Source organism: Oryzias latipes, chromosome 22, assembly GCF_002234675.1.
Source record: "Oryzias latipes chromosome 22, ASM223467v1".
NCBI classification, from domain to species: Eukaryota; Metazoa; Chordata; class Actinopteri; order Beloniformes; family Adrianichthyidae; genus Oryzias; species Oryzias latipes.
In genome coordinates this window covers 2,609,162-2,631,308 of record NC_019880.2, presented here as the reverse complement: position 1 = coordinate 2,631,308, position 22,147 = coordinate 2,609,162, and the positions used below count along the sequence as shown (strand labels likewise).

Genomic DNA, 22,147 nt, shown 5'->3' with positions numbered 1-22,147 from the left:
CCTAACAGTTTCCTGCTTTTCTGGTGTTTATTTTCCTGAAACTTTGAGGTGGGGGCACAGGCCAAAAAAAAAATGCAGAGGGACGATGTAGCGCTTTCAAAAACATGAAATTAAATGGATTTTCGGGAAAGAAAAACCTTAAGTGGCATCAGATTTTCTAAGTAACATAACATTCTTCTTCCTGTTCTCAAAGACAAAAGGTTTGTTCATTTATCTTTTACTAATATGATTTTGGAACATAATTCACTAAATATGTGCTTGTTGATGAAAACATCCAGAGCTTGGCACAACTGAGAACCACAACTGTTGGATGAAGAAAGCTTAACAAGGAAAAGGAAAAATGTTAATCCCAACTGAAATGCTGGAAAAAAGCTAAGCTGAAGAAGGAATCTGGGGGGTTTTAAGTTCTGTTTTCTGCAGCAGGACTTCAGAAGACTGAAAACTAAAGCAGCACGTATCAAAGGATTAAAAAAGATTATTTTAAAAGAAAGACAGAAAAAACATGCAAAAGTTTGAATTAGAATCCGAGAATTAGAATCAATTTTCTGTTGAAATCTTATCTTCTTTTGTTTTTTTGCATTGATGACATGAAAAATTTTGTTTGGCTTTTATTTTCTAAATGATCCTAACATAAATTTAGAATTTAAAAGCTGATCGGGACCATTGACTAAAGAACTTCATGTCAAACATTCACGTCATCAAATTTGTGGTGAGGTCTCTTCTCAGCTGATCCAGTCCTCAGATTCTCCTCTTTAGAACTTCCCTCCTGTTCTGGTTTCACTCTGATGAGGTTGTGGTTCTGGTCCAGGTGGAGTTTTTGTGCGAGAGGGGTGCAGATGTGAACCGAGGCCAGAGGTCATCCTCGCTGCACTACGCTGCCTGTTTCGGACGGCCACAAGTTGCCAAGGTAACACACGGATAAAAACGCCCGTGGAGACCCGCCGTATGGCTCGTGCTGGCGTGGACGAATGATGCTGGATTTGAGGATTTTCGTGTGGTTGTGGTCAGACGCTGCTGCGGCACGGAGCCAACCCGGACCTGAGGGATGAGGACGGGAAGACTCCTTTGGACAAAGCCAGGGAGAGGGGACACAGTGAGGTGGTGGCCATCCTTCAGTCTCCGGGTACGTTTAGATTCCTGTTCACTCACGGTGTTCCCTCCTGTGTGTTTGTAGGTCGCTGGGATTCAAAACATTTGGATGTTTTTTTCTAAGTTCTGAACAGAGAAGCTCAGCGTTTTCCTCCTCATTAATCTACTCCCCTGATGAACAGGACTGTTTATAAATCCCATCCTGGTTTATTTCTGCTTTTGATTGTACTGATCAAAAGCAGAAATAAATATTGCACTAAAACAGAGGAATCATTCAAAGTAAGCCTTATTGGTCTGAAGGGCATCGGATTCATTGGATCCGTCGGGGTTCTGCTCAGTTCTTTAAGTTTTCAAACACATCAAATCACAACATGGGAAGCTCCCTCTCAGAATTGACTCCCTCACCATAATCCAAAAAGTCCAGATCGGAAACACACTTTTTTGGACTCTCAAGAACAGACGTTTGTGTGTTTCAGGAGACTGGATGTGTCCAGTGAACAAAGGAGACGACAAGAGGAAGAAAGATGCGAGTAAGGAAGAAGAGGAGGGCAGTGAACCCAAAGGAGACCCAGAAATGGCTCCTTTCTACCTGAAAAGACTCCTCCCTGTTTTTGCACAAACCTTTCAGCAAACCATGCTGCCTTCCATCAGGTAAACCCACGGCTCACCAGCGACCTCTTTTCTTTTTTTCTTTTTTTTACATGGTACAATGGCTTACCTTGAGTTGTTCACATGAAACGGCAGAAATCTGTGAGAAGAGTATTATTGGAAATATTTCACAAGAAAGCAGCAGAAAAAAAGAGACTTTTGCTTTTTTCAGGAAAGCCAGTCTGGCCCTCATCAGGAAGATGGTTCACTACAGCAGCGAGGTTCTGCTGAGGGAGGTGTGCGACAGTGAGACGGGACACAACCTGCCCACAGTGCTGGTGGAGATCACCGCCACCGTCCTCGACCAGGAGGTGCACAGCTCGTTTCCACCACCCCCCTGCACAGGAACACGTCAGCGGACATGTTTTCACCTCTGCTCCTTTCCTCTCGCTAGGATGATGACGACGGTCACCTGCTGGCTCTGCAGATCATCAGGGATCTGGTGGACAAAGGTGGAGATGTTTTCCTTGACCAGCTGGCCCGACTCGGGGTCATCAACAAGGTGTCGACCTTGGCCGGACCGACGTCTGATGATGAGAACGAGGATGAAGTCAAACCTGAAAAGGTGAGAGGCCTCAAGTTAACATAGCTTTGATTCAAAGAGAGTTGTGTATCTGATAATGGGTCCCCTGGGAACTTCATGCTTGATTCTCTTTACAGTTTGATCTAGGAATGTCTCCATCCCATCTCATAGTTTCAGATGTTGCATCAGGGATCAGATCATATTATTCTTTTTTGTTATGATATATATGTATATGTCAAGATTCTTATTATTGATAAATACCCTACTAGAAGTTTGCGTATCATGAACACATCACAACATTTTATTGCTGTAAAATGCAGCAGAATTCAGTTTGGTAAGATATTTACAGATTTGGACTTCCGGGCTCAATAACTTTTAAGAAATGTTTTAAACTGACAGCCAGTGTCTCTATTGGTTTATCTTAGCACAAACCAAACCTACATAGGCTTTGGAGACCAAAAAAAAAGTTTTTTTTTTTTTTTAAGTTTCTTACAGGAGAATTAAATGGACAAACTTGTGCTCAAGGAAAAAGTGATTTAAAAAAAAAAATCAATATTGTCTCTAAAACAACCAAAGCAAATAAAAGCTTCCATTAAAATCAGCCAGTTTTGAAAACTCATGATATTTATGCTAAAACAATGATTTTTAAATGAAATCCCTTATTATAGTTTAAGAATTTTTAATGGAAATATACCTCACTTGATCAAAAGTTTTCAATAGCTCTGAAGATCCCAAAGCTATTTTCTCCAAACTTTCTTACAAGACTAACTATCATCTATTTTTTTTTCTACTTCATGGTCAAAAACATTTTCTAGTTCATATTTGAGGCTATTTTTACCGGATTGTTGAAGCTACTCCACAGAAGTGCTCTGTTTAAATGTTACATGATAAAACAAGGTTGATTGTTTAAAAAAATCAGGGAAAACCTGGATCTTTTTATTAAATTTGTTCTTTTTCAAAAGTATTGGATCAGGATTCGTGGAATCGGCAGATAATTGAAATCAAATGACTCTGAAAAGGATTGGGACCTAAAAACTGGTTGGGACAGCCCCCGTTTATCTTCATATCAGGCAAATAACGTCCAAAAAAACAGGCCTTTATTTGTTTTTTTTGCTTTTACTGATTTTAACAAAATGTGCAGCAAATGCAAAGTACACTTACTGCTGCTGCTGCTGCTGCTGAACATCAGATCCAGATCTGTAAAGAGGACAAATAAAAATAGTTTTAAGCCTTCTGAAGAGTTTGGGGCTACAAACACCTACTTGTTGTTTCCAGATTGGAAGTGTGATAAACTGAAGGGTTTCTTTACAGGAAAACAACAGAGGATTGAAGTATTTCAGCTCCATGCATCAATAATGACCTTTATTGGTAATTCTTTACTTTGGCGTGACAACACCTGAGTGGAGAACCCACAACACTAAATGCTCTTCCAAACGTGCAGAGGATCAGAGTGATTTGGTTCTCCTGCAGGAGGAGGAGGTGCAGGAAGATGCAAAGGAAATCCAGCAGGGGAAGCCGTACCACTGGAGGGACTGGTCCATCATCAGAGGCAGGGACTGCCTCTACATTTGGTCAGACGCCGCCGCCCTCGAGCTCTCCAACGGCTCCAATGGCTGGTTTCGCTTCATCTTGGATGGGAAGCTCGCCACCATGTACTCGAGTGGGAGCCCAGAGGGGGGGTCAGACAGCTCAGGTAAGGGAGGGCCAGGTTTGGAAAGAAAACCGTTCAACAGATCAGATGCTGACAGTTGTATCAGTGATGTAGAAGACGAAGCTTGAAGTTGAAAAAGGCTTTCAGATCTCTTCAGACAGGACTTTAGTTGAACGGGCCGCTATAAACAATAAAAGCCTCCAAAGCACCGAAGAGTCTCATCACTATTAAAGTAAATAAAGGCAGATCTGTCAGTCACACATCAGTTCAGATCACCATGAATGACCAGACCACGTCAGCAGAGGATCCAGATGGACTTACGGTCAGCGTTACTGATGTGGCTGTGTTAACAGACCTTCATCCAGAAAATGTCTGAAGAGTCTTCAGTGTCTGGAGGTCTTTTGTAAAACCCAACAGCATGAGAAAGTCTCACTTTGATCATCTTCTGATATATTTTCAGTCTTTTTAAGTTTGATGATGCTGTTTTTAGCCAAAATTTAAATTCGTTATCGCTATCTAGAACGTAGTTTTAGCAGCCAGCAATAGTTAGAAATTCAATCTTGACTGACTTCTTGGTTCTTTTATCAGAAACGAATTATGTTTAAACATAAATGTTAACTAGAAGGAGCTGCATTTCCAGAAGAAACTGCAGGGTTGAATGCTGTATTGCTGAATGAAAATGAAACTTGGATGGTAATAATTGGCAAAAATAAAAAAATGATCAAAGTTGACCATAAATAAAGTAAAAACACCACAATAACAAAAATATATTTTTGTGAATAATGCAAACGCCGGATATCGAACCAGCAAGTTTCTGCACCACAGAAAGAACCAAAGGTTTTCAAGGATTCCCCGTGTATTTCAATAGAGGCAAAAAATCCTGGAATATTAAAATAGCTGAAAAATTGTAGGAGTTAAGCGACAAGACATGGAAGAAGATACTAGAATAAAGAAAAACGGGAAAACAATGGTTTGAATGCGTTATAGCCTCCTGATTCAACAATTTGGATAAACAAAATATCAAGAAATGCTGCTTGAAGCTCAGTGTTCTTTGTACATGTCATCCATCATCAGAAAAAGGTCAAAACATGTTAAAATACCAAAAACGCTTTTTTTGCTTTTTTTTTTATCAGAGTGGGTCTTTAAAAACAATCCCTGTTGTTAAAAAAAAAGACATTACTTGACTCTAATCTCCTGTTGATCCAAAAAGCTGTATTAGATCCTCAAAAGAGCATGTTGTTGAAGTTTTACTGAAAGACTGAAAGAGTTTGACATCTGGTTGTTGTAGTGCAATTAACAGTTAACAATTTTTGCTTTCTTAAAATTTTCTGCACCTTTTATTTTTATGGGACCATGAGTTCTGGAGAAGGTGGGCTCACTGGGTTGTTCTGTCTGCAGAGTCTCGCAGTGAGTTTTTGGAGAAGCTGCAGCGTGCCAGAAGTCAGGTGAAACCAGCAACAGCCAGCCAGCCCATCCTCTCCATGGTCGGACCCACCAAGCTGACGGTGGGGAACTGGTCTCTGACCTGCCTGAAGGAAGGCGAGATTGCAATTCACAACTCAGACGGGCAGCAGGCCACGATCCTGAAGGAGGATCTGCCCGGCTTCGTGTTCGAGTCCAACAGAGGAACCAAACACTCGTTCACTGCTGAAACGTCGCTCGGTTAGTGGTTCTTCTTAGAGAGACGGGAAAAACAAGTACAGAAATCTTCAGATCCAAGTGGTTTGAAGCTCGGATTGTCTTAAACCTCTGCAGATACTTAAGTCATGAACAAATTGTTCATCCTGCTGTGTTCACAGGTTCTGAGTTTGTCACTGGCTGGACGGGGAAACGTGGCAGAAAGCTGAAGTCCAAGCTGGAGAAGACCAAGCAGAAGGTGAAGAGCATGGCCAGGGAGCTGTACGACGACCACTTCAAAGCTGTGGAGAGCATGCCCAGAGGAGTGGTGGTCACCCTGAGGAACATCGCCACGCAGCTGGAGTCCGCCTGGGAGCTGCACATAAACCGACAGGTACACACGGCTCACCGCCGTCACCAGAGCCACACGTGTATGTGTGTGTGTGTTTATGACCTAAAGTGTCTGCGTTGGCAGTGTCTGGAAGGAGAGAACACGTGGAGGGACCTGATGAAGACCGCTCTGGAGAACCTGATTGTGGTTTTGAAGGATGAAAACACGATTTCTCCGTATGAAATGTGCAGCAGCGGCCTGGTTCAGGCTCTGTTTACCGTCCTCAGCAACGTAAGTGTCTGATGCCCCCAGTGTTATCACCAAAGGTCTTCTTCTTCTTGTGGGATTTAAATGCTGTGTCAGTCAGAATACAATGATTTGTGTGAAGATCTTTCTAAATCTTTTTTGGCTTCATTGACTTCTTGCTGAACTCTTTCATGACTGACTGAGATGATCTGCTGTGACTGAAACGGTTCTTCTGTCCTGCAGAGTGTGGAGCTGGACCTGAAACATGACTGTAAGCCTCTAATGGAAAGGATCAACGTCTTTAAAGCTGCTTTCAGCGAGAATGAAGACAATGAAAGGTAAACAGGACATGGAAACATTCATTTGGAAGGATTTTCAGGAATTTACAGTAAAGCAAACCTACAGGATTTTTTTTAAACGTTTTGAGACAAATGTGTTTAGTTTCATTCGCCTTTTTACATTATCTGTAAATTTGCTTCAGTCAGAAGCAGAAACGGAAATGAAAAGGAAAACCTGTCTTTGTGTCATCGCTTAGTTTTGTCGTCTCTTAATCGTCTCAAACAAAAAACAAGTTTCTAATGTCTTCAGTCTCTCAAAACTCAGTCTTAGTAATCTTTGATATTTCCACTGTTTTTTATTCAGTTTGATTTACTTTTTTATATTTTTTAATGTGTCTTTTGGGTATTTCTGAAGGAACACATTCCAGTTAAAATATATTCTTTTTGTGTGTTTGTATGCATGAATGCAGCCGACCAGCCGTTGCCTTAGTGCGGAAGCTGATAGCCGTCCTGGAATCGATCGAGCGTCTGCCCCTGCACCTGTATGACACGCCTGGATCCTCCTACAATCTGCAGGTTACTTTCCATCTTTCACTGGAACTCTGTAAACCAAGCCCCTCCCCACACGCACAGCGACCCATAACGCGCGTTTGTCTGCATCAGATTCTGACGAGGAGGCTGCGGTTCCGTCTGGAGCGAGCGCCTGGGGAGACCGCTCTCATTGACCGGACGGGACGCATGCTGAAGATGGAGCCGCTCGCCACCGTAGAGTCTCTGGAGCAGTACCTGCTGAAAATGGTGAGGTCACGCCTAAAACGCACGCCATAAACACTCGCCCCTTGTGCCGAGCTTCAGCATCTCCTCCTCCTCTGTCCGTCAGGTCGCTAAACAGTGGTACGACTTTGAACGCTCATCCTTCGTTTTTGTGAGAAAACTGAGAGAAGGACAGATCTTCACCTTCAGGCACCAGCACGACTTTGACGAGAACGGCATCATCTACTGGGTCGGAACCAACGCCAAGTAAGAGCTGAGAGACCAAAATCTGAAGGAAGATTCTCTTCCGTCTATTTTTACACTAAAGCTGCGCCCTCTTTGAGGGGTGTCAAAGGTTCATAAAGCTTTGCAAAAGTCCCGATCTGAAGTCAGTCTGACGAGGAACACCAGACTTGAGTGAGGTTTGATGGTTGAGTTCACACAGTCGATGAAGCTCTTCCTGATCAAACTGAGCCTTGAATCGGAATAAGAACTTTTGAATGGACCCTCAGGACCGTCATGGAGCAAAGCTGTTTGTCTTCTACCGTTCATGGCTGCGCTGACAGATCTTCAGTGAAAATGCGGTGGTGAATCAGCTAACATTTTCAGTTTTCTGATGCGTTTTTTTTGCTCAACAGGACGGCGTACGAGTGGGTGAACCCCGCAGCGTACGGCCTGGTGGTGGTGACCTCCTCCGAGGGGAGGAATCTGCCTTATGGGCGTTTGGAGGACATCCTGAGTCGGGATAGCTCCGCCCTCAACTGCCACACGAACGACGACAAGAACGCCTGGTTCGCAGTTGACCTCGGCCTCTGGGTGATTCCGTCAGCGTACACTCTGAGGCACGCCAGGTAAAAAGATCCTGCCGCTGAGCTGGGCTGCAGAGACCCACAGCTTGCCTGCTGCCTTACAGACTCTTCTCTCGTTGTTGATGGTTTGCGGCTCTTCCTGCAGGGGGTACGGACGCTCTGCGCTCAGGAACTGGGTTTTCCAAGTGTCCAAGGACGGACAGAACTGGTCCACACTCTACAACCACATCGACGATGGCAGTCTCAATGAACCGGGGTACAATTCTGACCAGAACTTGTTTTTTATTTTCCCTTTACACTTTAACAGTTGCTGAAAACAACAGGACAGACGAGCAGGCAACAGATAATTGAGTAGGGAAATGCTGTTTAACTGAAAACGAAACTGAAGCAAAACACAAGAATCTAAAATTTCAAAGTGTAGATTTGTTGCAAAAAAAACCTTTTTTTTTTAATAGTTTTTGAGCTGCACACTCATAAAGAGCTGCAAGTAATTCCACAGTGGCTGAACTTTGTGTTTTAATGCAAGAGCATCCATCTGTCTTTTTATTTGTGACTGACCCGGTTCTGTTCTGTCAGGTCTACGGCCACGTGGCCTCTGGACCCGTCCAAAGAGGAGAAGCAGGGCTGGAGACACATCCGCATCAAGCAGATGGGGAAGAACGCCAGCGGTCAGACACACTACCTGTCCTTATCTGGGCTGGAGCTGTACGGCACGGTCACCGCCGTATGCGAGGACCAGCTGGGTAAGTAACTACAGGCTCTTGTTTTGCTCTTCATCCCTGGTACTCAATCCTCCTCACCCACCGCCAGGTAAAGCTGTGAAAGAGGCGGAGGCCAACCTTCGTCGCCAGCGGCGCCTCTTCCGTTCTCAGGTCATGAAGTACATCGTCCCAGGTGCGCGGGTCATCCGTGGCATCGACTGGAAGTGGAGGGACCAGGATGGAAACCCGGCAGGGGAAGGCACTGTCACTGGGGAGGCGCACAACGGTAAGAGGATGAAGACGCATCGTGATGTGACCGTGCTGCTGCTTGAAAATCGGAGGTTCTCAAACTGGCCGTTTCTGTCTTTGATTTCCGTCAGCAGCAGTCTGTGTGTTTCTATCCAGTCCTGGTGTAGCACAGCCTTTTCAAAGCCTGGTCCTCAGCCCCCCCCCACACACACCACCCTGCCATTCATGTTTCCTCTATAATGAAATGATGGAAATGAGGCTTTGTGCTCCCAGAGGAGCAGAAATGGGCGTCAGGGAGGCCTGAGGACCACAGCCGGGGAAACGGTCTGTGCTGATTGGTTCCAAATCTTTCTCGTTTGACAGATGGGCGTAGAGACCAAGCTTGATTGTTTAGACAAACACATGGCCAAATTCCTGCCTTCGTCTCCTGCATACATGCAGTTAAAGAACAATGTCGTACAGCTCCTGTGATTGGCTGCTCCCATGAGCCTCAATAACTAGAAAGATCAGGGTTGGTTCAGACCTCCAGCACAACCTGCTGGAAAAAGAAGGGAAAAAAATTACATTTGTCCGGGACTGGAGTGTTTTTTAAACGTTGACAGCGGGGAAAAACAGCACACAGAACTTTCCCATTCGGTTTTTCATTATTTTTCTTCAGTTCTGCTGCATGAAGAAATGCTTTTACTGTTCAGCGTCCCTGAGTGTGTAAACCGTGCACGTGTGCCCCATGCTTTCCTGCTCCTGCCTCAGGTCCAAGTAATGCATGGCTGACTAATTACTGTGTAAATGAGTTCAGCAGAGACGTCAAAATGATGTGATCTAGAATTCACTTTGACTTAAGATTCAGTGAAGTGTTTTGTTCTTCTGCACTTTAACTGTGGTTATCACAGCAAAGTCCAGCTTTATCTGTTTCATAGTGAATAAAAAGGATGTTTGGTACCATGTGGAGCTGATGTGTGCTGTCTGCCTTCCTCTGCCACCTTCTCTCTCTGCCGGCGCTCTGACATCCATCCGTCCGTCTCCCTCCTATCTCTCTGTCCATCCAGGCTGGATTGATGTAACCTGGGATGCTGGCGGCTCTAACTCTTATCGTATGGGCGCCGAAGGGAAGTTTGACCTCAAGCTTGCTCCAGGGTACGACCCTGAGCTGGCTGCCACAGCGCCATCACCCAAACCTGTCTCATCCGCTGTTTCAGGTCCCGCCTCCTCCACGGTGGGACCCTCTGCGACGCCAGCAGCTGTTGGCGGAACCACCATCACCACCTCATCCTCCTCCACCACCTCATCGTCCTCGCAGCAGCCTTCCTGGAGCAGTTTGGTGAAAAATAACTGTCCCGACAAGGGAGGGGCCAGCTCCTCCAGCAGGAAGGGTAGCAGCAGCTCCGTCTGCAGCGTCGCTTCCTCCTCTGACATCAGTCTGAGCTCCTCCATTGGGCTGCCTGGCGCTGGGAGCCTGCAGCTGGACAGGAAGGCCGAGGGGCTGCTGCTAGATCAGGCCGCGGGGGTGGAAGGGGTGACGGGGGGAGGGACCGGTTCCGATGGACATCAGCAAGAGCCGATAGTCGTTCTGTCCTCCGTGACCGAATCCGGTTCGGCGTCCAGCTCCGGCACGCTCACCGCCGACGTGTCAACGGCGGGTGACGAGCATCACTCCCCCTCTGCAATGGCCACTGCTGTGGACCCGGCCACGGCCATCTCCATGGGCTTGGTGAGCGTCAGCTCCCCGGACGTCAGCTCCGTGTCGGAGCCCTCCAGCAAAGACACTCACTCCCAGAGGCCGCTGTGCTCGGCCGTGAACACCCGGCTGTCCGTCAGCTCCCTGCTGGCCGCCAGCGCTCCCATGAGCTCCAGCGCCAGCGTGCCCAATCTGTCCTCTCGGGAGGCCAGCCTCATGGAGTCCTTCGTCCGCCGCGCGCCCAACATGTCCCGCACCAACGCTACCAACAACATGAACCTGAGCCGCAGCAGCAGCGACAACAACACCAACACACTGGGCAGGAACGTGATGAGCACAGCCAGTGAGTACCAGCTTCATCACACATTCACATCTCTGGAGGGATCAGGGCAGCTTTCAGGCAGAAAGCAGGAGAGAAAAGTCTCAATACTTTTGAGGGTATAGTTCACCTTCACCTCTGTAAAACATCTGCAGATGCTGTAAACTTTATTTGTGGACTAGATTTCATGTAGGAGCCAATAAAATGTGATCTAGATTTCCCCGAAACCCCAAACTGTCAAAGTGGAAGCTAAAAATCAGACCTCACTTTACAACTGGTCTGACTATTGAGATGATTTTAAAAATGGTCATTAAAACCAGGTATTTTCTAAATATACAAATAAACTTGAACCCACCGTTTGGACAACTTTATTAGCAGCATTCTTATAACATTAGACAGTTACAGTTACTGAATATTATGCATAATATTATGGTCTGTGGGAACAACTGTTGCAATAAATCCATATTTAGAATAAAGACTCCAAGTTTTTGTCTGTTTAGTACAGATTTCTTTTAGTTTGAAGTGGAAGGTTATTCTTCTGTTTCCTCACTGGATCTTTTCTGCCAAAAGAAATTTTCCAGATGTTGGTTTTTCGTCAACGTTGCTAGCTAGGAGCTTCCGTTTAGGCGTCGGAGCAGCCGCTTTAAGAAAGAAGCGGATGGCGGACACGTGATCGAGCCACTTGACATGTCGGACATGGTCTAGAATCCAGTGGTTTTCCAGAATAAAACTTCAAGAATCAGATTATAAACAAAAAGGAAAGAATGTAGGTCATGTTTTTTCTTTACGCACCAGTCCGTGGCCTGGGTTTTGGGAACTACTGTCTTGAATAACCTATAATAGTTTTTAAACTAACATATTACTGATGAAGACTAATGAAGAGCAGTGTGATGAAGCCTCCTCACCCTAACAGGAGGGTTGTGGTCGAAGCTCCCAGATCCTCTATTCGGAACTTTATTTTTCCAATCCAGATCACATGACACAGGCGTCAGGAAGTCTTCCCCATAAAACAGCTGCTTTTCTTGTTGTGGTGGTTGAGAGATCCCTCAGCTGTTTCCTGTCAGCTGACCGGACTCTTCGGTTTCTGAACGACTAACTGCTGCTGTTGTTTGTTTTCAGCATCTCCTCTTATGGGCGCTCAGAGCTTTCCTAACCTCACCACCACTGGCACCACCTCCACCGTTACCATGTCAACCTCCATAGTAACCTGCGGTAATAATGTAGCCACAGCCACCACGGGGCTGTCTGTGGGACAGTTGCTAAGCAACACACTGACAACCAGCTTAACCTCCACATCCAGCGAGAGCGACACGGGACAGGAGGCCGAGTTCTCCCTCTATGGTTTGTTCACACACACCCACTAAAACACACAAACACATGAACACACACGGCCTGCTTCACTAACCTGCTCCCTAACAACAGTCTGAGCTAAAAAAAAAAGATTAAACGCATCCTTAGAGGCTGATAAACGATGCGTTTACTTTTTTGTTCTTGATAGTTTTATGTCTTAAATTGTTCTTTACATTTTCTCAAAGTGAGAATTGAAATCCGAGTCGTTGTCGTTGGAATATTAAACCCCACTTTGGATCCACTTCCAAAGCGTTCCCAGTGGTCTTTTCATCACGACGATGGCGTTTTTGGCCAAACTCTTAAAAAAAACTGTTGATTTCAAGGACATAGTTTCTGCAGAGCCACAGGAGTTCATTAGAAATTCACGTCTGTGTTGTGGGTTGTTGGTGCAGAGCATCCCCGCCCCCTTTCCCCTCTCCCTGTTGTTGAGAGCTAGAAGCAGGAAGCTTGCAGCCCTGCCCAGAGTGTTTTCAATGTCACAAATGCAACCTTTTTCAAACCGCTTTTTCCTGTCTGTTCCTGAATCACAGGATGCAGAAGAAAGAAATACCCAGAATTTAATTTTAAGCTTAGTTTTTTGCCTTCCATTATCAGAAAATTGCCACAAGAACAGGTTAAAACCCCCAAAAACTCTTATTTTCATTAGTGGTTGTGATCAGGACATAGAAGCGTCTCTTCTTCTAAATGTGGATGTTGGAGGTTCGCTGGATCTCCTCAGCGTTCTTCATCTCTCTTTGTGCTTCCTGGGATGTCCTGCAGACTTCCTGGACAGTTGCCGGGCCAACACGCTGCTAGCAGAGCTGGACGATGAGGAGGACCTCCCAGAGCCCGACGACGACGACGATGAGAATGAAGACGACAATCAGGAGGATCAGGAGTATGAGGAGGTCCTGGTGTGTTGTTTGCTCTCCTCGCTCCTCGTTTGTTCACACCGAAGCCAACAGTCTGTCAACTGCGCTTGTGGGCTGCGTTCCAGGAGGAGGAGGAGTATGAGACGAAGGGAGGACGGAGGAGGACATGGGACGATGACTTTGTCCTAAAAAGACAGTTTTCTGCTTTGGTCCCTGCCTTCGACCCCAGACCAGGAAGAACCAACGTCCAGCAGACCACCGACCTGGAGATCCCCCCACCAGGTAAAGCTCATGTGGTCATCGCTGTGGGGATGAGGCTTCGTATTCATCACCCATGGAAGAAAACGTAACGTCGCTCTGTTTCGGTTCAGGAACTCCGCGGTCGGAGGTTCGGGAGGAGGTGGAGTGTGCCCCATCCCCCCACCTCGCCCTCACACTGAAGGTGAGACACGGCAAAAGCCTGCATGAAGCTCTGCGTCTGTCTTCCTAGAATATCTCCACAGTTCTTTAAAAAGGTTTTTTTTATAAATATTTTGAATTTTCAAAAAGCAGATTTTGTTTTCTGAAATGTTGAGAGTTTTTAGAATGGTGTGATTTGACAAACCAAAGTTGATGTGAGGAGAAACATCAGCTTAGCAACAACAACAACTTTCCTGGAAATTTAAAATAGCTTCACGTACCTGAAAAGATACCGATGGCCGAAATATGTCAGTAGATCCGTTCGATCTCGTTCGCTGAAGGTCTGCATCTTTCCCAGGTGGCGGGTCTCGGCACGGCTCGGGAGGTGGAGATCCCGCTCTCCAACTACAAGTTGACCATCTTCTACTATGTGCAGCGGCTCCTGCAGCTCTCCTGCAACGGCGCCGTAAAGACGGACAAGCTGCGGCGCATCTGGGAGCCGACGTACACGTAAGTGTCTGAATGCCAACGGCTGGCAGAGGCAGAGCTTGACTGTGGGTGTGTTTTCCTGCAGGATCATGTACAGAGAGCTCAAAGACTCGGACAAAGAGAAGGAGAGCGGGAAGATGGTGAGTCTGTGTGGCGGGTGGGGGTGGAGCAGACATTTCAGGATGTTTAATGTCTGCTCTCCTTCTGCCTGCAGGACCTCTTTGAGCACGTTGTTGGAAGTCGTTCTGGAGGTCTGAGCCCCAGCTCGGGTTCAGCCAATCAGAGCAGCGAGATCCTGGGCTGGGCGAAGGAGGCGGTCCTGGCCAAGGCGGGCTGCAGCCAGAACGCCTGCGGGGTGGAAGACGTCCTGCAGCTGCTGCGCATTCTCTATGTGATTGGGAGAGACTCTACTGCAGGCGGACGCACGCTGCAAGAGGGTACGCATGCATGCACACACGCGTATGCCTGTGGACACACATACACATGCACACATAAATGCGCACACACACGTCGGTTCGAGGACCATGTTAGATCTGAGCACAGACGGAGAGGAGTCTCTGTCTTCATCGTGTGACTCTCTGATTTCTTCCCCCTGTGCTCAGATGTTGACGAGCTGCAGTTCAACTCGCCTCCTGAGGAGTTCAGCAGCAAGAAGATCACCACCAAGATCCTGCAGCAGATCGAGGTCCGTGTCTCCTGTTGGTTCTCCTCTTCACCTCCTTTTCACAGCTGTGCTGAGATCTAGACTCTTTCACTCGCCGTCAGTGCAGTGTTGGTACCTGTACGTGACGGACGCTCCCTTCTGGTCTTGATGAGATCTTTTGGTTTTAGATTTAATTGTCTGTTTATGCAGATTTCTTTCATAACAAAATTATGTCAGATTTATTCTGAAGAGATTCCTAGTTCAGACTTCGTCTGGACAGACTGATGAGGGTTAAAAGTCCAAAGAAGAAACTCTGCAGGAGGCCTTTAGTGAGCTTCTCCATCCTGGATTTGAAATGTTCTGGATGTGTTCTGATGTGTTCAGGAGCCCTTGGCTCTGGCTAGCGGAGCGCTGCCGGACTGGTGTGAGCAGCTCACCTCCAAGTGTCCTTTCCTGATCCCCTTTGAGACCAGACAGCTGTACTTCACCTGCACTGCCTTTGGGGCCTCCAGGTGAGTCTGACGGGACAAAAGAGGAAACTTTACATCAGAACCACCAAGCAGAATCTGGGAGATGGTTCTGCTAATGAAGAGTTACCTCCAGAAGAACCTTTGGAGATGGTTCTGTGTTTCTTCTCTGAGACACAACTTCAGGATCTTCTGGCGGTAAAGTTCTGGTTTTGTCCCTGTCCTAACTTCTGATCCGTGTCCACAGGGCGATCGTGTGGCTCCAGAACCGCCGCGAGGCGACCATGGAGCGCTCACGGCCATCCACCACCGTCCGGCGAGACGACCCCGGAGAGTTCAGAGTCGGTCGGCTTAAACACGAGCGCGTTAAAGTTCCTCGAGGGGAGTCCATGATGGAGTGGGCGGAGTCTGTGATGCAGATCCACGCAAACAGGAAGTCTGTTTTAGAGGTAAGAAGGAAACCCACAGCAGATTAAGAAAAACATGATATAAAAATGAGCACAAAAATTAAAATGGAGCCCCTCCCCCGACCTACACAACACCCCACCCCCTAAACTGTAGGGGATAGACAACAGGAAAACGGCTGTGATCATGTGTGCAGTTGTTTATGTTCAGGAGGTTCCGTGTGTGTTTTGCGTGCCTGTAGATGTTTGTGTTCTTCTCTGTGTGCGTCTTGTCTGCCCGTTTTTTGTGCATGTTCCATGTGTGCGTGTGTGTATCTGTTTACGTGCACATCTTGTGCGTGCGTGTTCCGTGTGTGTGTGTTCATGTTTTGGGTGGGTGTTCTGCATGCGTGATCCATGTATGTTCCGTGCAGGTGGAGTTTCTGGGTGAGGAGGGGACGGGTCTGGGTCCGACTCTGGAGTTCTACGCTCTGGTGGCGGCGGAGTTTCAGAGAACGTCTCTGGGGATCTGGCTCTGTGACGACGACTTCCCGGACGACGAGTCCCGACAGGTCGGCCTCTCCGGACACGCCGACGGCCTCCGTCCTGCAGATTCGGAGCAGACTTTGCTGAATCTTCTGCTCGCGTCCTTCAGGTGGATCTGGGTGGAGGTCTGAAGCCTCCTGGCTTCTACGTGCAGCGGTCCTGCGGGCTCTTCCCGGCGCCGTTCCCTCAGGACAGCGAGGAGCTGGAGCGGATTACGCGGCTCTTCCACTTCCTGGGGATCTTCCTGGCCAAGTGCATCCAGGACAACCGGCTGGTGGACCTGCCCGTGTCCCAGCCTTTCTTCAAGCTGCTCTGCATGGGGGACATCAAGTCCAACATGAGCAAGCTGCTGTACCAGTCCCGCGGCTCCCCCCAGGGCCACCTCTCCGAGAGGGCCCCCCTGCTGCTGCTGACGGAGGTGCAGTCGGAGGCGTCCACAGAGGAGAGCCAGGAGACCTACTCTGTGGGGAGCTTCGACGAGGACTCCAAGTCAGACTTCATCATGGACCCCCCCAAACCCAAGCCGCCCGCCTGGTTCCACGGCATCATGTCCTGGGACGACTTCCATCTGGTCAACCCGCACAGGTGAGACCGCTGTCGGGCTCCAGGTGGCGCTAAGACCACTCAGCTGTTCTCAGGTGTCCCAAAAGAAACGGGACCCTCAGACAACCGGGAGATCCGTTTGATCTGTGAAGTTTTGCTCCGAACCGAACCTTCTTCCTCCCGCAGAGCCAGTTTCCTGAAGGAGGTGAAGGAGCTGGCAGTGAGGAGGAGACAGATTCTGACCAGCAAGAGTTTGTCAGAGGATGAGAAGAACACCAGGCTGCAGGACCTGATGCTGAGGAACCCGCTGGGCTCTGGGCCCCCCTTAAGCGTCGAAGACCTCGGGTAAAAAAAGAAATGTTTGTGAAAAGTTAAAGACCCACGAAAAACGCATCATGTTTCTAATGATGGAGGATGAAGGTAGAGAAAAATGTAGCTTAAAATGTCTGTCTGAGTATTTCTTTATTTAGAACCAGGCAGATAAATATGCTGTTGGAAAAATATCCTATTTGTGACAGAAAATACTCTGGGGGGGTCACAAGCTCTGAACAACAGGGAGGGGATGGGTCCAAATGTGCCGCTCTGCAGAAACTGTGTTCCAGAAAAAGACATCATCATACTTAGAAGAGCACTGGGAACGCTGGAGGGTGATCAGAGTAAAACTCCACAGACGTGCAGCTTCATCGTTTCTGCCCCCCCCCCACACAGGTTGAACTTCCAGTTCTGTCCGTCCTCCAAGATTCACGGCTTCTTCGCGGTGGATCTGAAACCAAACGGGGATGACGAGGTAACGGACACATGAACGCTGCTCCCCCCAGTAACGTTTAGAATCCGTCGTTTCAGAATGTGCTCCTTTGAACTGTTTACGCCTGTCGATGCAAATATGCATCGAACCACTGAGAAAGCCAAAGCAGAAGTGATGATTTTTGTCCATAGCTGGATATAAATCAATTCCTGTACACTTGTTCCCTCATTTAGAGCAGGGGTTACGTTTTAAACCTGACCAGCAAGAAGGCAAATACACAAAGCAGAATTCTACGTTTCCAGGCTATCAAACTCCTCACTGCACACTTTTTCTCAGACACACGTGAACATTTTCACACTTTTGTCTCTTCTTTAAGTCCTTAAAGTTCAAACCTTCGTAGAAAACGACGACACTGGACGACATTTCACCAACATGCCGCAGCATAAAGCTGATCCCTGACACCAGGGGGCGCTCCTCTGTTTGGTAACCCTGTAACTGCTGCCATTCTGACGGCGCAAAGCCGCTTTTGTCCACGTCACCATCGGCTGATCCACGCTGGTCGCACCAACGGTCAGCGTGTTGTTGAGGCGTCGCCGCCAGCGTCTCCGGTGTTGAACTGAAACCCCCGTGGCGTTCGGTGGAACTCGACTCCTCGCTCTGATGTCTGCAGATGGTGAGTCTGGAGAACGCCGAGGAGTACGTGGAGCTGATGTTCGACTTCTGCATGCACGCCGGCATCCAGAAGCAGATGGAGGCGTTCAGAGGTGAGCGCACGCCGAGCCGTGACGGTAGGGGGTGGGGGTGCAGTGGTCAGCCGCTGACCGGCTGCGTCTCCCGCAGAGGGTTTCAACCGCGTCTTCCCCATGGAGAAGCTCAGCTCGTTCAGCCAGAAGGAGGTGCAGATGATCCTCTGCGGAAACCAATCCCCCTGCTGGACCGCCGATGACATCATCAGCTACACCGAGCCAAAGCTGGGATACACCAGAGACAGGTGGGATTATGCCCCTGAACCCCCCTACCCTCCCCCCTCTGCACAGGCGGGGTTAAACGCCGTTCTCCCCCCTCCTCCTCAGCCCTGGGTTCCTGCGCTTCATCCGAGTTTTATGCGGAATGTCGACGGACGAGAGGAAAGCTTTCCTGCAGTTCACCACCGGCTGCTCCACGCTGCCCCCCGGTGGCCTGGCTAACCTGCACCCGCGCCTCACCATCGTCAGAAAGGTAAGTGGGCTCTGATTGGCCGCTGAGGTCGACGGGCGACGGGACTCTGACTCCACGCTGCCCCCTTCAGGTGGACGCCACGGACTCCAGCTACCCATCGGTGAACACGTGCGTTCACTACCTGAAGCTGCCGGAGTACTCGTCAGAGGAGATCATGAGGGAGCGGCTGTTGGCGGCCACCATGGAGAAGGGCTTCCACCTCAACTGACCTCGCCGCCGTCGCACTGAGCATGCTCCCCAGATCCGTCCGTCCCTCCGGCCTCACGGACGGACGGACAGACTGCTGGAGGAGGACGTTTGTGTCGTAGAACCGAGAGAAGCCTCTGTCCCACCAGCTTCAACTCGCACCCCCCCTCGCCTTGCCGGCAGCCGCCAGCTCGCCGCCATGTCCAGCGTCCTCCTCCCGTCTTAGGAATTTCCTGTCTGGTTTGACACCCCCACCCCCCGGCTTGTTTTAGTTTTCCCTCGGTTCCTTTTCGCTTCGTGTGTGCCGCATTTTGGTTCGTTTCCGACCAGAAGAAGAGGTCAAAGGTCAGAGAGCCGTGAAGCTGCAGAGACAAACGGGACGGCGGCTCTGCTCTCCCTGTATTTTCTTTGTATATTATAAACCTTTATTTAACTCAAGTCGCAGTTTGAAGTAAACAGATATTTTCAAATGTGTATGCTCCAAAAACATCATTAAAATGTTTGCAAAGTATCTTCTGACTCCTGTCCTCTCAGGAACTGAACCCGCAACCTCTCAGCATTTAGGAACATTAACCAAAACCTTTATTGATCACAGCCAGAAGCAACAAATGAATCACTAATTTACCAAAACCAGGTTCTTCTAAGATTATTTCAGGTTGAATTTTCTTTACTTTTATTCATAATGTTAAAGAATTAAAAGGAAAATACAACAAATGACAGTACGACATGCTCAAGGTAATTACCAAGCTTCATATTATAATCTATCGGATATTCTGTTTACATTTTGTCTTTTTGTTTGTGGACGGCAAATGTTTGTGAGGCAAACGATTCAGTAACTGATCATATTTTACTCCCCTCTTAGAAAAGCGCTTTAGTCACCTTCTCATTTACACCGATGGCGGCGCCACTGCTGAACGCCGCCACACGCTCAGGACTAATGTGATACTCAAGGACCGTTTGACACACAAGGGTGTGATCTGATCAGAGGTCGACCACTCTACCTCAGCACCACGGTCAGCCATTCCTAAAGAATCCCAAATGTTCCGTAATATCTAGAAATAATTATTAAAATGTTTGAATTAATTTCTTTTTCTGGAGGTTTTTTTCTTTCACCCAAGAATTTTATTGTGAAAGGGACAGGAAATAGAAACCTATATACCTTGGCTTTTGGCACAGATATAAAAGCATGAATTCAGTTAAACTGAAGTGTTTTACAATCAATGTTCCGTTTTTAAAGTTTTTTATTTTGTAAAAACAGTTTTCCATGCAGACTTCCTGAGAAATTCTGGAACTTCAGCTGTGGTCTTCACCTGATTAGGCTTTATTCCTCTTCTGTTCTGGACCCACCAGAACCAGGTTCTGCAGGACCCACCAGAACCAGGTTCTGCAGGACCCACCAGAACCAGGTTCTGCAGGACCCACCAGAACCAGGTTCTGCAGGACCCATCACCCCTCAGCCATCTTGTTGATGGCGGTAAGCGGAGCCAGGATGCGGTTCTTGTTGGTTTCTACGATGTGTCCGTTCTGGATCATCTCGTCAAGGATGATGTGGATGCTGTCCAGGTTAAACATGATCTGAGGAGGTTTCAGGTGAAGGAACCGTTCTCTGCTGTGATGATGTCACTGAAAACTCCTCTTCATCCTCATGTTGACTTGATCTTAAAGGATACGTCCAGTTCACTCTGCAGAGAAACAAAAGGGGTCAAAACCAATTCCGATCTTTCTGCACATAATCATCTTAAGGCGGAACTCTTTGATCTTCTCAGGGCCTTTGGAAAAAACTGGTTTACCTCATTTAAGGTACTTGAAATAAATCATCTGCACAATAAAATCTTTTTTCATTTATTTGGGGGGTTTTGTTAAAAAAGAAATTACTTTTTTGGTTTATCAAAACTTTTATTTCCAGAGCTTTTTCTAAAAAAATATATATATTTCTTTACATTGTTTGTTTTTCAAGATATTTTTGTTGTATTTTTAGGTTTTCGATTTAAGATCATTTTGTTGGTAAAAACCCATAACTTCAAAAAAAAACCTGGAAAAAATTTAAAAAATAAATATATATTTTTAAAGAACATTTGAAAATCCTAAAAAAAAAAAAATTTAACTCGATGCTCCGTCTTGAATGAGTTTTGCTATGCTAGTGCTAACTGGAGCATCGTTCAAAGGCAACACTGCCCTCTAGTGGCTACTTTAGGGACAGCACCGTTTTTAGCTGCGAGATCAAAAATAAAAAACACCTCAAACTTGGAGGCTGTGAACTCACCACCCTGCTGAAGTGTTTGTCCAGAACCTCCACAAAGTTGTGGATCAGCTCATAGATGGACAGCTCATTCTGTGGGGGACACAAATGGTCTGGAGTACAGAAGGGAGGACAGGAAACGTGTCTGACATCCTGCAGCCTCACCTCGCCGTCTGAGACTCCCACCACGATGATGAGGGCGGCGTACTGCCGGTACACCAGCTTGAAGTCCTTGAACTCCACAAAAGAACACTGCAAACACAGCAGAGTCAGAGCAGCGTGGACTTCTCCCATTCCCACCGTGAACCACATGAACTCGAGCGGACCTGGTCCTTCTTGCGGCTCAGGCAGCAGCGGACGGCGTCGGCCTCCAGAGCCGCCCTCCTGCTCAGCTCCACGGACTCGTAGTACCTGGACAGCCGGGTCTGACCCTGCTGGTTCACCATCAGGACAAACTTGATCATCTTTGGGCCACAGAGGAGCTCGACCCTGAAAACCCAACAGGTGATGGTCAGCTGGGAGTCCACGTGGAGACAGATCAAATCATCAACCTTTAGACATGAAAAATATCAGTTTATCAGGTAGAGTTGTGGGTTTGATTCCTGCCAGGGGATCTTCTGTCACCTGAATGTTTGGAGTCCAGTCTTTTCAAACAAGCAGATTTCGGTCTAACAACTGTTGTTTACAAACTATACTTTATTTAAATGAAAAAAACAGAAACGACTCGTTTGGTGCTGAAACCTAGTTATTTTGACAGAATGCAAAGATGCGTTCACTGACTGTGATTGCGTCGTTAATAAGAGAACTCAAATGTTTTTATTTGGCCAACAGGAAAACAAAAACAACACAGCCATTAAACGTCTGATGGAACGTAAAAGTAAGAGCCCAAGAAGACATATTTGCAGTTTGATAAAAGGTTAGTTTGTGACCGATAAACTTGAGTTTTTAATGTAAAACACTTACCAAGCGCCGATGTCTGGTTATAGTAGCCCGAGAGCTCAGATAAACAATAAAAAACAAAACATGTGATTTTTCACCGCCTCATATTTAACGTATGGAGATGAGGCAGATAAAGACAGCTTTATGATTAAATCAACAACGAAACGAAGCCATTATTTCCCTATTTAGCGTCGGTGTTCTTCTATGGTTCACGATGTTCTGATGTGTGAATACTGCCCCCTCGTGGCAGCAGCTGCATC

At 47.3% G+C, this 22,147-nt stretch overlaps 2 protein-coding genes across 6 annotated transcripts in view; one reads left to right on the top strand and one right to left on the bottom strand.

The window, feature by feature from the left end:
* Nucleotides 1-19,220, top strand: part of hectd1 (HECT domain E3 ubiquitin protein ligase 1) — a 28,735-nt gene extending 9,515 nt beyond the window's left edge. Inside the window, exons 9-44 of one of the 3 annotated variants that reach the window (XM_011490137.3) lie at nt 809-907; nt 1,009-1,123; nt 1,566-1,740; nt 1,910-2,048; nt 2,132-2,302; nt 3,731-3,953; nt 5,310-5,573; nt 5,711-5,922; nt 6,004-6,150; nt 6,349-6,443; nt 6,854-6,959; nt 7,047-7,181; nt 7,264-7,403; nt 7,775-7,987; nt 8,091-8,201; nt 8,522-8,688; nt 8,756-8,932; nt 9,942-10,913; nt 12,009-12,230; nt 12,999-13,126; nt 13,216-13,372; nt 13,462-13,532; nt 13,848-13,999; nt 14,064-14,118; nt 14,193-14,415; nt 14,581-14,663; nt 15,006-15,133; nt 15,336-15,537; nt 15,906-16,043; nt 16,127-16,602; nt 16,747-16,905; nt 17,269-17,347; nt 17,976-18,069; nt 18,146-18,296; nt 18,379-18,523; nt 18,594-19,220. In XM_011490137.3, the coding sequence (XP_011488439.1) occupies nt 809-907; nt 1,009-1,123; nt 1,566-1,740; nt 1,910-2,048; nt 2,132-2,302; nt 3,731-3,953; nt 5,310-5,573; nt 5,711-5,922; nt 6,004-6,150; nt 6,349-6,443; nt 6,854-6,959; nt 7,047-7,181; nt 7,264-7,403; nt 7,775-7,987; nt 8,091-8,201; nt 8,522-8,688; nt 8,756-8,932; nt 9,942-10,913; nt 12,009-12,230; nt 12,999-13,126; nt 13,216-13,372; nt 13,462-13,532; nt 13,848-13,999; nt 14,064-14,118; nt 14,193-14,415; nt 14,581-14,663; nt 15,006-15,133; nt 15,336-15,537; nt 15,906-16,043; nt 16,127-16,602; nt 16,747-16,905; nt 17,269-17,347; nt 17,976-18,069; nt 18,146-18,296; nt 18,379-18,523; nt 18,594-18,731 (6,462 nt within the window). In that variant the 3' untranslated portion in view covers nt 18,732-19,220. Of the gene's footprint in view, nt 1-808; nt 908-1,008; nt 1,124-1,565; nt 1,741-1,909; nt 2,049-2,131; nt 2,303-3,730; nt 3,954-5,309; nt 5,574-5,710; nt 5,923-6,003; nt 6,151-6,348; nt 6,444-6,853; nt 6,960-7,046; nt 7,182-7,263; nt 7,404-7,774; nt 7,988-8,090; nt 8,202-8,521; nt 8,689-8,755; nt 8,933-9,941; nt 10,914-12,008; nt 12,231-12,998; nt 13,133-13,215; nt 13,373-13,461; nt 13,533-13,847; nt 14,000-14,063; nt 14,119-14,192; nt 14,416-14,580; nt 14,664-15,005; nt 15,134-15,335; nt 15,538-15,905; nt 16,044-16,126; nt 16,603-16,746; nt 16,906-17,268; nt 17,348-17,975; nt 18,070-18,145; nt 18,297-18,378; nt 18,524-18,593 lie in introns of all 3 variants that reach the window. The other 2 variants (XM_011490136.3, XM_020713930.2) reach the window with 2 other exon arrangements.
* Nucleotides 19,221-19,810: 590 nt separating this feature from the next.
* Nucleotides 19,811-22,147, bottom strand: ap4s1 (adaptor related protein complex 4 sigma 1 subunit). Of its 3 annotated transcripts, XM_023951384.1 has the most exons (7): nt 21,912-22,142; nt 21,275-21,437; nt 21,114-21,200; nt 20,973-21,041; nt 20,380-20,391; nt 20,138-20,284; nt 19,811-20,087 (listed from the first exon to the last, which is right to left on the bottom strand). In XM_023951384.1, the coding sequence occupies exons 2-6, from the start codon at nt 21,410-21,412 to the stop codon at nt 20,156-20,158; spliced, it is 435 nt and encodes a 144-aa protein (XP_023807152.1). In that variant the 5' UTR covers nt 21,413-21,437; nt 21,912-22,142; the 3' UTR covers nt 19,811-20,087; nt 20,138-20,155. The 3 variants fall into 3 exon arrangements, with proteins under 3 accessions (XP_023807152.1, XP_020569591.1, XP_004082188.1); XM_020713932.1 differs by having other exon boundaries at nt 19,811-20,233; nt 21,912-22,147; XM_004082140.4 differs by having other exon boundaries at nt 19,811-20,284; nt 21,912-22,141.